The following is a 12,652-nucleotide window of genomic DNA, read 5'->3' as shown; positions in this document are numbered from 1 at the left end:
GCAAGTCTCACTCCAAATTGCTGACAATTTGCTAGTAGATGCACTGCAGCAACTACAGCCACCAGCAGATCAACCAGAAATCAAATATATATAACGCTACTGTAGGCGTAAGTAAGCCGTTTGGATTCTCCTATGGCTATTTTCTAGCCAAGTATTAAAGCACACTACTATGCAAGATGAGATGACACTGAGTTATTAAAAAAATAAACGTAAAATAAAAAGAAACTGGCAGACTGTGCCTAATTGAAATCAAACCCCTAATAAATTTTCCCACTTTGGTGTTTGAGGTGGATATGCGTGTCACTAAGAGCTAAACACAACGGTAGCAAGTCCCCCTGCTAATTCCTCACAATATGGTACTAGCTGCACTACTAGTGCCAGCAAGCCCAGCCACAAGCAAATAAAAAAAAAATATATAACGTTATTGTAGCCCTAAGAAGGGCTGTTGGGTTGTTGTAGAATCACTCCTGCCTAACAGTAAGCTAATAGAACACCCTAACGCTTTCCCTGACCAGCAGCAGCTCTCTCCCTAGCGGCATCCAGACAGAGAATGATCCGAGCAGCGCGGGCAGCGGCTAGTCTATCCCAGGGTCACCTGATCTGGCCAGCCAACCACTGCTATCGACGTGTAAGGGTACCACGTCATGCTGGGTGGAGTGCAGAGTCTCCTGGCTTGTGATTGGCTCTGTTTCTGGCCGCCAAAAAGCAAAACGGCGGGAGCTGCCATTTTCTCGAGCGGGCGAAATACTCGTCCGAGCAACGAGCAGTTACGAGTACGCTAATGCTCGATCGAGCATCAAGCTCGGACGAGTATGTTCGCTCATCTCTAATTTTGAGTCATTATCAAAAAGCTTGCAACAAAAACAATATAACGAATCTCCGAGCACTCAGTATATCAGCCAATCCCGTGCAACTTTTTCTCCTGTACCAATCAATCGGTAATAATGGGCAGAAGAAAATCGTCTCTTTGTACCATCTTGAAATTCTGAAAGAGGAAAATCTTCCAGCTTAACTTGTTTAGGACCCCTTTTTATGGTTGGACATCTCAGTGCATCAGTGATTATATCAGGCCATTCTGCTGGATCATCACTAAGCTCTGGCTGTGGTCCAGAATGACAAACTAAGACTGGCTGTTGTGGAGCATCTACAGCCAGTTCAACAACATTCTCACTGCTGGAACATCCTTCTTGAGATGCACTGACACTTGGTTCAGTATTAGATACAGTGGAAGTTGAAGACTCTTCATTCTCTTTCTGTGTGCTCTTCCTGAAGAAGCGCTCAATGGAAGGTAGTTTCTTGATTTTCTCTTCCAATATCTGCTTCTCTTTTCTTTTCTGGCTTCCAGACTTGTATCTCTTGGAAGGAGGTGCATGTTGATCTGTCGGTTCTTGTGCCTGATCACTGTTATCCATACTGGACTATAAATAAGCATAAAAATGGCCCCTTTTCTTTATCAACACAATAACTTACTTTCTTGGTTTCTTCCAAAGCTCACGACTTCTTGATTTTTCAAAGAACTTCTTAATGGAGTTCTGATAACTTAGGCAAATGTTGATATTGGACAAATGTCTGATTGTATCAGACAGGCAAGACCACCAGGAATCAACAAAATGGTGGACCACAGGTCTATCTTAGCTGCCCTGCTATGTGCACTTCCAGTATCTGCCTATATACTACTATAATACTAAAGGACAAGCCAAGATACATTATGGCTCCTTAAGCAACTATGGTTCACTTACCGGAAGTCAATGAATCCAGATATTCTGTTTTCTCAGAGCTGTTTTACTGTTTTTGATTCTGGACCTGGATGATTACAAATAAATTATATACAACCCCCTTGTAGTTTTAGGGTACATACAGGCTCCATTAAGTCATTAAATACATCCCCCATGAATTAATTACATTCAGCACCCATGGAAAATTTACATTCAGCCCACAAGGAAAAATTATATACAGCCCCAAGGGATTAACTACAGGACCCATGGATAAATTATTTATTGGCTAATATAGCCCTTCATAATTTTAGCCTTAATTAATATGTTGAACTGAGGCCTCTATGATTAATTAGGCCCATGCTGTAGCCTCTATCTATTATTGGGCCCAGGCTGCAGCCTATATTAATTATTGGGCCCAGGCTGCAGCCTATATTACTTATTGGGCCCAGGCTGCAGCCTATATTAATTATTGGGCCCAGGCTGCAGCCTATATTAATTATTGGGCCCAGGCTGCAGCCTATATTAATTATTGGGCCCAGGCTGCAGCCTATATTAATTATTAGGCCCAGGCTGCAGCCTATATTAATTATTAGGCCCAGGCTGCAGCCTATATTATTTATTGGGCCCAGGCTGCAGCCTATATTAATTATTGGGCCCAGGCTGCAGCCTATATTAATTATTGGGCCCAGGCTGCAGCCTATATTAATTATTGAGCCCAGGCTGCAGCCTATATTAATTATTGGGCCCAGGCTGCAGCCTATATTATTTATTGGGCCCAGGCTGCAGCCTATATTAATTATTGGGCCCAGGCTGCAGCCTATATTAATTATTAGGTCCAGGCTGCAGCCTATATTATTTATTGGGCCCAGGCTGCAGCCTATATTAATTATTGGGCCCAGGCTGCAGCCTATATTATTTATTGGGCCCAGGCTGCAGCCTATATTATTTATTGGGCCCAGGCTGCAGCCTATATTAATTATTGGGCCCAGGCTGCAGCCTAAATTAATTATTGGGCCCAGGCTGCAGCCTATATTAATTATTAGGCCCAGGCCACGGTGCAGCCTATATTAATTATTAGGCCCAGGCCGCGGTGCAGTCTATATTAATTATTAGGCCCAGGCCGCGGTGCAGCCTATATTAATTATTAGGCCCAGGCCGCGGTGAAGCCTATATTAATTATTAGGCCCAGGCCGCGGTGAAGCCTATATTAATTATTAGGCCCAGGCTGCGGTGAAGCCTATATTAATTATTAGGCCCAGCCCCAGCCATGCCCACAGTGCCCAGGGCCCACTGCAGCCTCTATGAAAACATTCTCATGGCCTGGCTGCAGCAGATATTAATAATTAAGCCCAGGGCCAGGCTGCAGTGCAGTCTATATTAATTTTTAGGCCCAGCCCCGGCCATGCCCACAGACTAGTGCCCAGGCTGCAGCCTCTATAAATTATCATGGCCTGGCTGCAGCCTATATTAATTAATAAGTAGCTGGCCCGGGCCCCCACAGTTTAATTAAATAAAAAAACTGGGAACTTACCACCAGGATGCAGGTACTCCGTCTCCACTCGGCTCCAGCGATGATCCGTCCGCTCCACTCTTCAGTCTCCTGACTCGTTCTGTCCGGATCACTCTGTCACTGTCTGTCTGACGCCGCCCCCCCGTCAAGCCCGGCGGCACAGTAAGTAAGCTCACCGCACCGCCGCAGGATGCCATCGCGGCACCGCTGATGGCATTTTAAAAAAAAAAATTTCCCATAATTTCCCGGTGGGCCCCTGGGGAGCTCCGGGGCCCCGGCACTTGCCCGGGTCAGCCGGGTGCTGACGCCGGGCCTGCGAGTCCTGCGTGTCACTGAGCAACGGTCTCAGAGGTATGGGCTGCTGGGGGTTAATTCTGCAAGGGTTAAGCTGTCTCCCTCTTTTTCCCTCCTCAGGCAGGGTGTTATTCCTGTGGGGTTCCCTGTGGCTCCTTCTCTTTCCCCTGTTACAGGGCTGGCAGGTATGGGGGATTGCTTACTGCTGCTGAGGATTGCCTCATGGTCGGCACTATGGCAGCTCTGGTCTCTTCGTGCTAGGGGAGGGCAGGATGCCTGTATAGTTCATATATAAGGCGCACCGGACTATAAGGCGTACCTTTGATTTCTGAAAAAATCAAAGGATTTTTTGTGCGCATTTTAGTCCGAAAAATATGGTACTAAAGAATTTCTGCAGCACCCAAGGTTCCTAAGAGCACAGTGAACTCCATAATCCTTAAATAGAAGAAGTTGGGGATGACCACAACTTTTCCTTGACTTGCCGTCCATCCAGATTAAGCAATTGTAGGAGAAGAACTTCGGTGAGAGAGGTAAAGAAGAACTACAAGATCACTGAGCTCCAGAGATGCAGTAGGAAGATGAGAGAAAGTTCCAAAGTCAACGATCACTGCAGCCCTCCAACAGTCGGTGCTTATGGATGAGTGTGCAGATGGAAGCTTCTTCTCAGTGCAAGACATATGGAAGTCTGTATACAGTTTGCAAAAAACACATGCAGGATTCCCAGACTACGTGAAATAAGATTCTCTGTTCATATGAGACTTTTTGGTGTTAATTCTATGCGGCATATGTGGAGAAAACCAAGTACTGCTCAACACCTTGCAAATACACTCCCAACAGTGAAACAGTCAGCTGCAGGGACAGGAAGACTGGTCACAATTTAGGAAAGATGAATGTGCAACATCCCCCACCGGGGCCTGACCTTTTTGGGCTTAAGGGAGCTGGATTCTCTATGGTACCTGAGTGGCTGAGCGCGGCCTAGTGCTTGACGGGGTCGCGGTCGCTGTGTACTGAAGGAACAGGCCTAATCCATGCTGGGAAGGTATCCGACAGGGAGATGCTACGAATGAACAGTAGTTCTCCATGCTGCACTCCTGATAAGTGTGTGTGAGGATTCCTGGCTAGATAGGATGGTAGATAGGTTGCCTTGTTGCTATGCTTTGAGGCAGGAATCACACAGATATAAGCGCATGCTTTGTCTATTCGTCGTATTCGTCTAATCTGTAAGGGTTAATAAATTAGCAAAAATATTGACATTTCTGTTGGTGCAAAGTATACATAAATGAGCACAAACAAGGACTTTTTTGACCTTACCAATTAGTTGCAATGAAAAAAAGAGTGAAAAATGTAAAGGGGTTTTAATACTTTCCATATCCATATATGCAATTGTTTCATGACATTTACATACATTTCTTCTTTACATAGATTGATTATTGCACAAAGAAACAAATTGTCTTTGCACATGAAATGGCCAGGAGTTACTGCATGTCCCACAGCCATACTGTAGTAGTTAAAACTGAATTTAGGTGGTGGCAGGTTTTCATAGAGCCCTTGTAACTAACTGGCACCCTTTTGTAGCTATAAATTGTTCCTTTCGGATTCCTATATATTCAACATTAAAATTTTACCTGGTGTCTAAGTATGTCTATGGCGAGTCGAGGTGGGCGTGGCCTTCTCAGCCTAAATCCAGCAGCTCCTCACGTTGCTATCTCTGCATGCAGCAGTAATGTCATGTAACCAGGGTGACATCATTGCAGCTCATTTAGCCTTCTAACATTAGAAATCTGTACACCAAGTATATATATCTCATGAAATCATATCATTTGAAATCACAGCAGCATGTATGGTGATAAGTAAAAGTCCATGCTGTGATTTTTTATGAGGTCAGATATGTGCATGGTGTACAGTTTGCTAATGTTAAAAGGCTAAAGGACCAGTGATGATGTCACCCTGGTCACATGACATTCGGCCACACCCCTCTACTCATTCTAAAGATGTATAGATACCAGGCAAGTTTATAACTCTGATTTTATGGGGATCTGAGGAAAACAATTTTTAGCTAAAAGACGGGCGTCAGATAGTTACTAGGGCTCTGAAGGAACCTGCCACTAGCTGTACTGTATATATGAAAAATGGGGTGCAGCCTTCTCCCACCTTCAAATATATCTATAGCTTAAATTTTTCTGTGTACAGAGCTGTATGAGAGCTTATTTCTGCTTAACAAATTGTACTTCTTAGTGATGGTATTTATTATTCCATGTCTTGAACTGGGAAGCAGGAAAAACATTTTTAAATGCAGTGAAATCAATGTAAAAACGCATTTGTGCCGTGTTCTGGTGGCTCGCTTTTTATTTTTATATGAGTTCTGGGGAAAGGGGTGAATTAAACTTTTAGGTTTAATTATTCTGATTATTATTATTTTTTACTATTTTTACCCATAGGGTACTTTAACCCTAGTTTGACTGGCTGATCTCAGTGCAGAGTCGGCTTAGAGAAGTTTATTTAATCGGATTCAGCACACACTATGTAGACTGAATCATTATATAACATTTAAATGTTCATAACATATTACACAGACATTGACCCAGTAAATAAAAACTTACTCCTTGTGAATGGAGGTAATCCACAGTCTTACTGATCACACAAAGCACATCGCTAGCTTCTCGCTCTGAAAAATATTTCTCACGCAGAATTTTGTCCAGTAGTTCTCCTCCTCTCATTAATTCCATGACCAAGTAGACATACTTTCCATCATCATAGACCTGTGTTCACAATCATTATCATATTTAAAATAACAAAGAAAATATAACTCAATGGAATAACAACAATCATAGTAAATCTGTCACTTTTTTCCTTAAAAACTATATGTGAAAAATAAATTGCCATGCACATTTATTTGCATATTTATGGCACTGAATAGACTTCTATATGTGTTAATAAAAGAAAAGAGGTAAACATTTATAATATACAGGCAGTCCCCGGGTTACATATTACATATACATGTACATTTTATAATTGTAGATACAGACAAAAAAAAATTATCTCAGTGATAAAAAGAGTTTCAAAATTTTTTGCTGTAATTGGACCAAGGATTATCAATAAAGCTTCATTATAGACACCTTACAGCTGATCACTGCAGTCTCGAACTCAAGTAAAGCTTCCAAAGAGCTTCACCAGAAGTCACAGTGGGTAGAGGGGTCTGTCTTTAACTACGGGTCGCCTGTAAGTGTTCTTAAGTAGGGGACCGCCTGTACTGTAATTGATTAAAATTCATCTAATCTTTTCTCAAAATCGCATAAGTGGAAAGTGCAGAAGTTAATTATAAACTTTCTAATATACTATATAAAACAGATGTACCTGTGCCATCCTTTTTCCTTTGCCTTTCTTCCTTATTTAAGCAGTTTGTTTAAATCAGCTTTCTGTCCTATACACAACTGACACCTCATATATAGTGAAGGGTAATATGACAACTGGTCACTCAGCATTTTCTTAAACCGTACGCAGATGTCTTGCCACTTAAACTACAAATTAGTGAAAGTGAAGCATATCCATCATGGGCAGTGAAATCATAATGTGTGGCTCACTGTCCTTATGTTGAGCTGGATATGCTGAGAGTCTGACAGTGGCTGACATAGGCTATCTATTGCCTTGAGTCAATAATATCACTGGCTCTGGTGGAGCTGCAGCATTTTAGAATGTATAAATAATGACTTAATGCATAGAAACTCCAGTGATCGGCTGTAAGGAGTAATGTGTGACTAGGAAGCCAAAAATTTGGGATCACATGTCCACACGCATAAGATAATGGCCTAAAAATCGCTGGTGTTAATTTATTACGCATTGGAAACCAAGAGAAAGAGAAAGGCAGATGCAAAAAATTGTCAATCTTTATTGAATACCAATATGTAAAATAAAAACAATTAAAAATCCCATATAGGGAAAGAAAGAACAATGATCCGCCTGAGCCCAGATAGTATAATGAAGATAAAGATCAGTATAGAGTGTAACAGAGCTAAATGCTACTCAACTAAGGTAATGTTCAAGTGCAGAGTAACATACCACAATCAAAGAGTTCCCAAATACAATCGAGACAGTAGTGCAGAAAAAAAAAATGGTATAAATGGCTACATTACCAATAGGAGTCAGGACTGGGAAACCGGGAGATCACAAATGCCCCACGCGTATCGCCCGCCAAGCGGGCTTCCTCTGGGGAATTTATTACACATTGGACCATTATATATGGACACTTGCATAATAAAGTTTGCAGACGTACTGAGCTCTCTACAAGAATGTATGCAAATTAACCAATAGCCGAAACAGGCCGTGATCTAATGGTCATAGTGCAAGCTTGGAAAAGATTATACAGAAACTCACTGGAAGCAACTATATCTGTGAGAGACCATAAATAATTTTTTTTATATATATACTGAATGTTTAGTCTGGTCTGATCTGAATTTTTCGGAGAATAAAGAATTTGTAAGTGAAATTGAGACCACTGAGGAGGTGCCACTGGCTGAAACACGTAGGGTCAAGATTAGGGTCAAAGACGAGAATAGTCTCTTTTATTAACTGGCCTGAATACGATTTTATCAAGAATAGCTAGCCCATAATTGGGCGAAATGAGCATCATATACACAACAATTGATGGTAGGCCAGTATAGAATAAGTGTATGGTTCGTTTTTAAAGGGTTTTGCCCTTCTGATGTTTTTTTAGAATAATTTTTTTTTTAAATTGTAAGAATAAAGCTTATATTTTAGTGCCTTCTATTCATTCAGTGAAAATAAATATATTTTTTGGAAGGACGCATACGTTGATATTTGATTAAAATCAGGGCTACAATTACCATAGATGCTTTATGGTTTTTCATTCAGCAGATAATTTCATAATGCAGCTCCCACAGGTTTATCCATACTTCCTCACTCAAGAGACCACCATCGTACATTTATACCATTTACTTTTTGTCCCCAGACGGTTTCGACCACTGTTAACTCCATTAAGAGACTGGGGCCAATTGTAGCGTACTTTCACATTTGGAAATTAACCCTCTGTTGTAGCAAATAGTTAACTAAAATTGTAAGAAGCTAGCATGGATTACAGTTATGAACTAGAAAGCTAGCTAATTGAAATAAAAAAATTAAGGTAACAGAGTAAATATAAGTAAATATAAAACCCTCTCACGTCCTTTAAAGTAATGATATTTGGATGTTGTCCATATCTTAAAAGAATCTCTATTTCCTCTGATGGATCCCTCTTGCTTTTATCAATTATCTGTAAAAAAAAAAAAATTAAAAGGAATTTAACAAAATCTTTAGAACAAAATATATAAAAATAAAATAATATTGCTACCTCCAAATATAACTGTGAAAGGACATCTACCCCCAAGTTGATATACTGGACATACTGGAGTGTGCCCCCTCTGGATCTGCTCTTCTCTTAAGCTTCTTTTGCCCTTGTTTTTAAGAATTTTTTTAAGTTATGCAAATGAGCTTGACGGCTCCAGGCTCCATTAACACCTATGGAGCTCAGAGACCATCAGGCTTGTTTGTCGGAAGCCCTGGTAGATATGCTTTATAAGGTTATTCCTACAAAAACACCAACAAAATTTGTATGCTTTATAAGGTTATTCCTACAAAAACACCAACAAAATTTGTAACCAATTATTAACATAAAACCTTTATTTAGCAAAAAATGTGATGCTCATAATTAGATACATCAGCAATTACTGTAGCACAGAGAATGATTATAATTACATTTTTTGAAGATTATATCAGTCACCAATCAGTAGGGAGTGCACAGGCCTTTGCTTTGAATAATTTCAGCACATCTGTGGCCACAGGACATCACTAGTCTCTCACACTGCTCTTGTGTGATTTTGGTCAACTCTTCTTCCATTCTCTTCCACTGTTCTATGACTGTTGTGGGTTTCTTGGTCAAAAGTTTGTCACCAAAGACTTTCCAGAAGTTTTCTGTTGGGTTTAGATCAGGACTCTGTTTCAAGGAAACACTTTTCCTGTTTTGCTGTGTGACAGGGGGCATTGTCATGCATGAAAATTGAAGATGTGAAGAATGCAAGAAAGGAACCGTGTGTTAATGTTAAAGAAGGTTCTGATACACACTTGCATTCACTCTGCCATGAAGCTATATGAGAGGTCCATCCTCCAAACCATGACACTTCCTCCACTACCTTTCACTAACTCTTTACAGTGATCCCCAAGAGATCAGAGTATCTGAATCTCCTCTCCGCTATAGTCTCTGTTCACTTGATAAAGAGGTTTTTCTAAACCCCGAAACGCATTGTGCTTTTAGACTTATATTAAATTCTGTTCGTTAATCCTACTCCGAGTGCGCCACTTTACTGGATCACAATTTCAATGCTACATGTAGCACTTGGCTGCCCCTGGTGACTGGAAACAGCCACAATGTTCATTCTCACAAGTGGAGTGTTGCCACCAGGACTACTAAATCTGTGTGTAAGAGCCCAGCTCTATCCAACAATTATTGTTCTATTGTTGTAAGGGCATTTGAGTGCATTTCTTTTAGGAGTGTCTGATTTCTTTTGTGGGTGCAAGTATTTAAGGAATGTTTGATTTCCTTGAGTACTGTATCTCGTCCAGCTTGATTCTATTTACATTTTTTTAGCATTTTTTTTTTCATAAGCAATTTGTAAACAATGTAGACATTCAGTGGTGGTGACTAATACAAACCAAAACCTCCTCAGGTATTTTTGAAAAAGAAAATTGGAAAATGAGGGAACTTATTTAAATGCTTGGAACACAGAGCACTGCAAGGTGTATTAACTATGACTGTATTTTACATTTTTCATTTTGAATTAAAAATACCACAAGATGCAGCAATTAAATCAAGTACAAACTTAAGTCTTAATTTCATTTTTTTAATTTGCATAAATCAAATTGAAGATGTTCCAAGATTACAGGAGAGTTTTAGTGACACAAATATTAAATTAAATAATTAAAATGAAAAAGTAGCACAAAATGTATTTTGATTGTTTCTACTTGATGTAAAAAGAACCTGACACTAAGTATAAAATCCTAATTGACAGACCTCATTTGATTGCTTCTCTGCCCCTGATCAATATAATGTTTCAAAACCAAATTTTACGACAAAAAAAACACATTGACGTGAATAGTCTAGGGTGGGAAATGCAGCAGCTACTTCTAACCATGAGAGGTTGGAGGCTGCTGATACCTCCAGTAACTCATCCATGGGAGGGATCTCTGCTTCTCCAAGCATGTTGTACATATGGATGTCTTCGTGTTTTGAGCGGCCTAGAAATAGGGCTCTAGTGAAAGCAGGTGTGAAATCTGGATTGTGTAACAAAGACTTAAGTGGACTGAATGGTCTGGAGAGGATTTTGCGGTGAACGAGGGATCTCGATAGTTTTAAAGTGTGGGCAAGGAATAACTTCTGAGGTTCGATTTCTATGTGTTGGGATGACACCCAGGGGAGTATATGTATCGGCATTGTAGAGCTATATTGCTCAAGGCGAACCCATTGTTTGTTAGGTAGATGAAATTGCCAATCCAGTAGCTGTAGCAAAATGGACACTTGGTGGTAGAGCTTGATATCAGGTAGTCCCACTCCTCCCACAGATTTTGGCCTTATCAGAAACCGCCAGCCGAGCCCAGGTCTAGCTGTGCCCCAGATAAAGCGTGTGAGTGCTGAGCAAATGGACCTAAAAAAGGAGGACGGAGGCATTATCGGGACTCCCTGAAAAGTATAAAGGAGGCGAGGATGCAGCTACTTCAATAACATTTTTTTAATTAGGCTATTTCAAAGAAAACCACTCAACTAGATCTATAAGTGGAAAAGAGAGTGAACAAAAACAATATGGTATCAACAATAACTCAATCAGCAACCATATTAAAATCCTTCAAAACTGAATTCCTCCTTATCATATGTATGTCCAAACAGAGCTTTGGCACTAGCTTGTGTCAGGTTATCAGCATTGACATTGTTATCATCACTGAGTTAACAGTCATCACCATCACTGCCTTCATTCTCATACAAATCTCTCTTACTGCCATGTATAGAATTTTCTAATGACACATTTCTTGAAGGTATGTTGCACCATGTCCTCTGGAATCATGTCCCATGCATTTCAAGCCCACTTTGCAATCAATTCTAGATCAGGCTTCATCAAATTTCCAACTTTTGTCAGCTGGGCTTGACCAGATGACATCCACTCATGCCACATTTTTTGCACACAGAATTTAAAAGGTTTATTTAAACACTAATCTGGGTACTGCAATTCAGGTGTAAGCCCACCTGGAATATTGGCTAAAGAAACTTGTGAAGAATTTGCCAATTTTTTCATGTCATCAGATTTGAACATATCCCAAACCAGCAATGATTTTTTTTTTAATGCTGCTCCTGGAAGTCTGTTCCAAATTTCTTCAGCCATTTTTTCTTTCCATTTTCGTTAGTGCACTGTAATTAGTGGTGGGAATAACAAGCTGAAGCTTAGTTCCATTAGCCAAACATGACAGAACAATTGTAAATTATATTTTTTTCCCATTTCCTGTGGTTTTGAGTAAATTGGTTTTGTCTCCCAAACTTGCGATGATTCTGTTGCTTTGATGTTCAAAGGTCATATGTGTTTTATCCATATTTCCAAAATCTCCCAGGCCATAGCTAAGGATCCTTCTTTGTTTTATGATGAATGCATGGAATTACATCAAGGTCTTGTGGCAACTTCTCTGAAATCTTTGTTCTTTGAATAGGGCAAACCTATTCGTGAAGCGTGTACACCATCCTGCCGATGTAACAAAATTTTCAATGCCTGGTGCTTTTCATTTGTTATCTTTAGCCAATTGAAGGGTTAAGTGAATTTCCATGCGTGTGACACATTAACCAGGTTTTTTTTTCAATACAATCTATAGCTTACCATCTTTGTATATACTTTTGATTCAACTGGTAACATGATTTTTGCAAATCTAGTCAAAAAGTTAAAGTGCAAGTTTATGTAAGAAAGTCACTCATTTTATACTCCTTCCAGTCACAGGTTGCAGTTAAAACTGCATCGCAATCAGCTTTGAGGTGGTTTTAGGTGTAGTTTTGTTCATTTGAATGGTAAAAGACATTGGGGCAGATTTATCAAGCTGTCTGAAAGTCTCA

At 40.1% G+C, this 12,652-nt stretch overlaps 1 protein-coding gene across 1 annotated transcript in view; it reads right to left on the bottom strand.

Moving 5' to 3' along the window:
• The window catches only part of RPS6KA2 (ribosomal protein S6 kinase A2), a 123,465-nt gene that overhangs the window by 24,934 nt on the left and 85,879 nt on the right, over nucleotides 1-12,652 (bottom strand). Inside the window, exons 15-16 of the mRNA XM_072141275.1 lie at nucleotides 8,696-8,785; nucleotides 6,120-6,278 (exon numbers count right to left, since the gene is read on the bottom strand). Of these exons, the coding sequence (XP_071997376.1) occupies nucleotides 6,120-6,278; nucleotides 8,696-8,785 (249 nt within the window). The remainder of the gene's footprint in view (nucleotides 1-6,119; nucleotides 6,279-8,695; nucleotides 8,786-12,652) is intronic.

The sequence above is a fragment of the Engystomops pustulosus genome, chromosome 3, assembly GCF_040894005.1.
Source record: "Engystomops pustulosus chromosome 3, aEngPut4.maternal, whole genome shotgun sequence".
NCBI classification, from domain to species: domain Eukaryota; kingdom Metazoa; phylum Chordata; class Amphibia; order Anura; family Leptodactylidae; genus Engystomops; species Engystomops pustulosus.
Note: the sequence above shows the minus strand (reverse complement) of the source record. Positions and strands in the feature narration are given on the sequence as shown.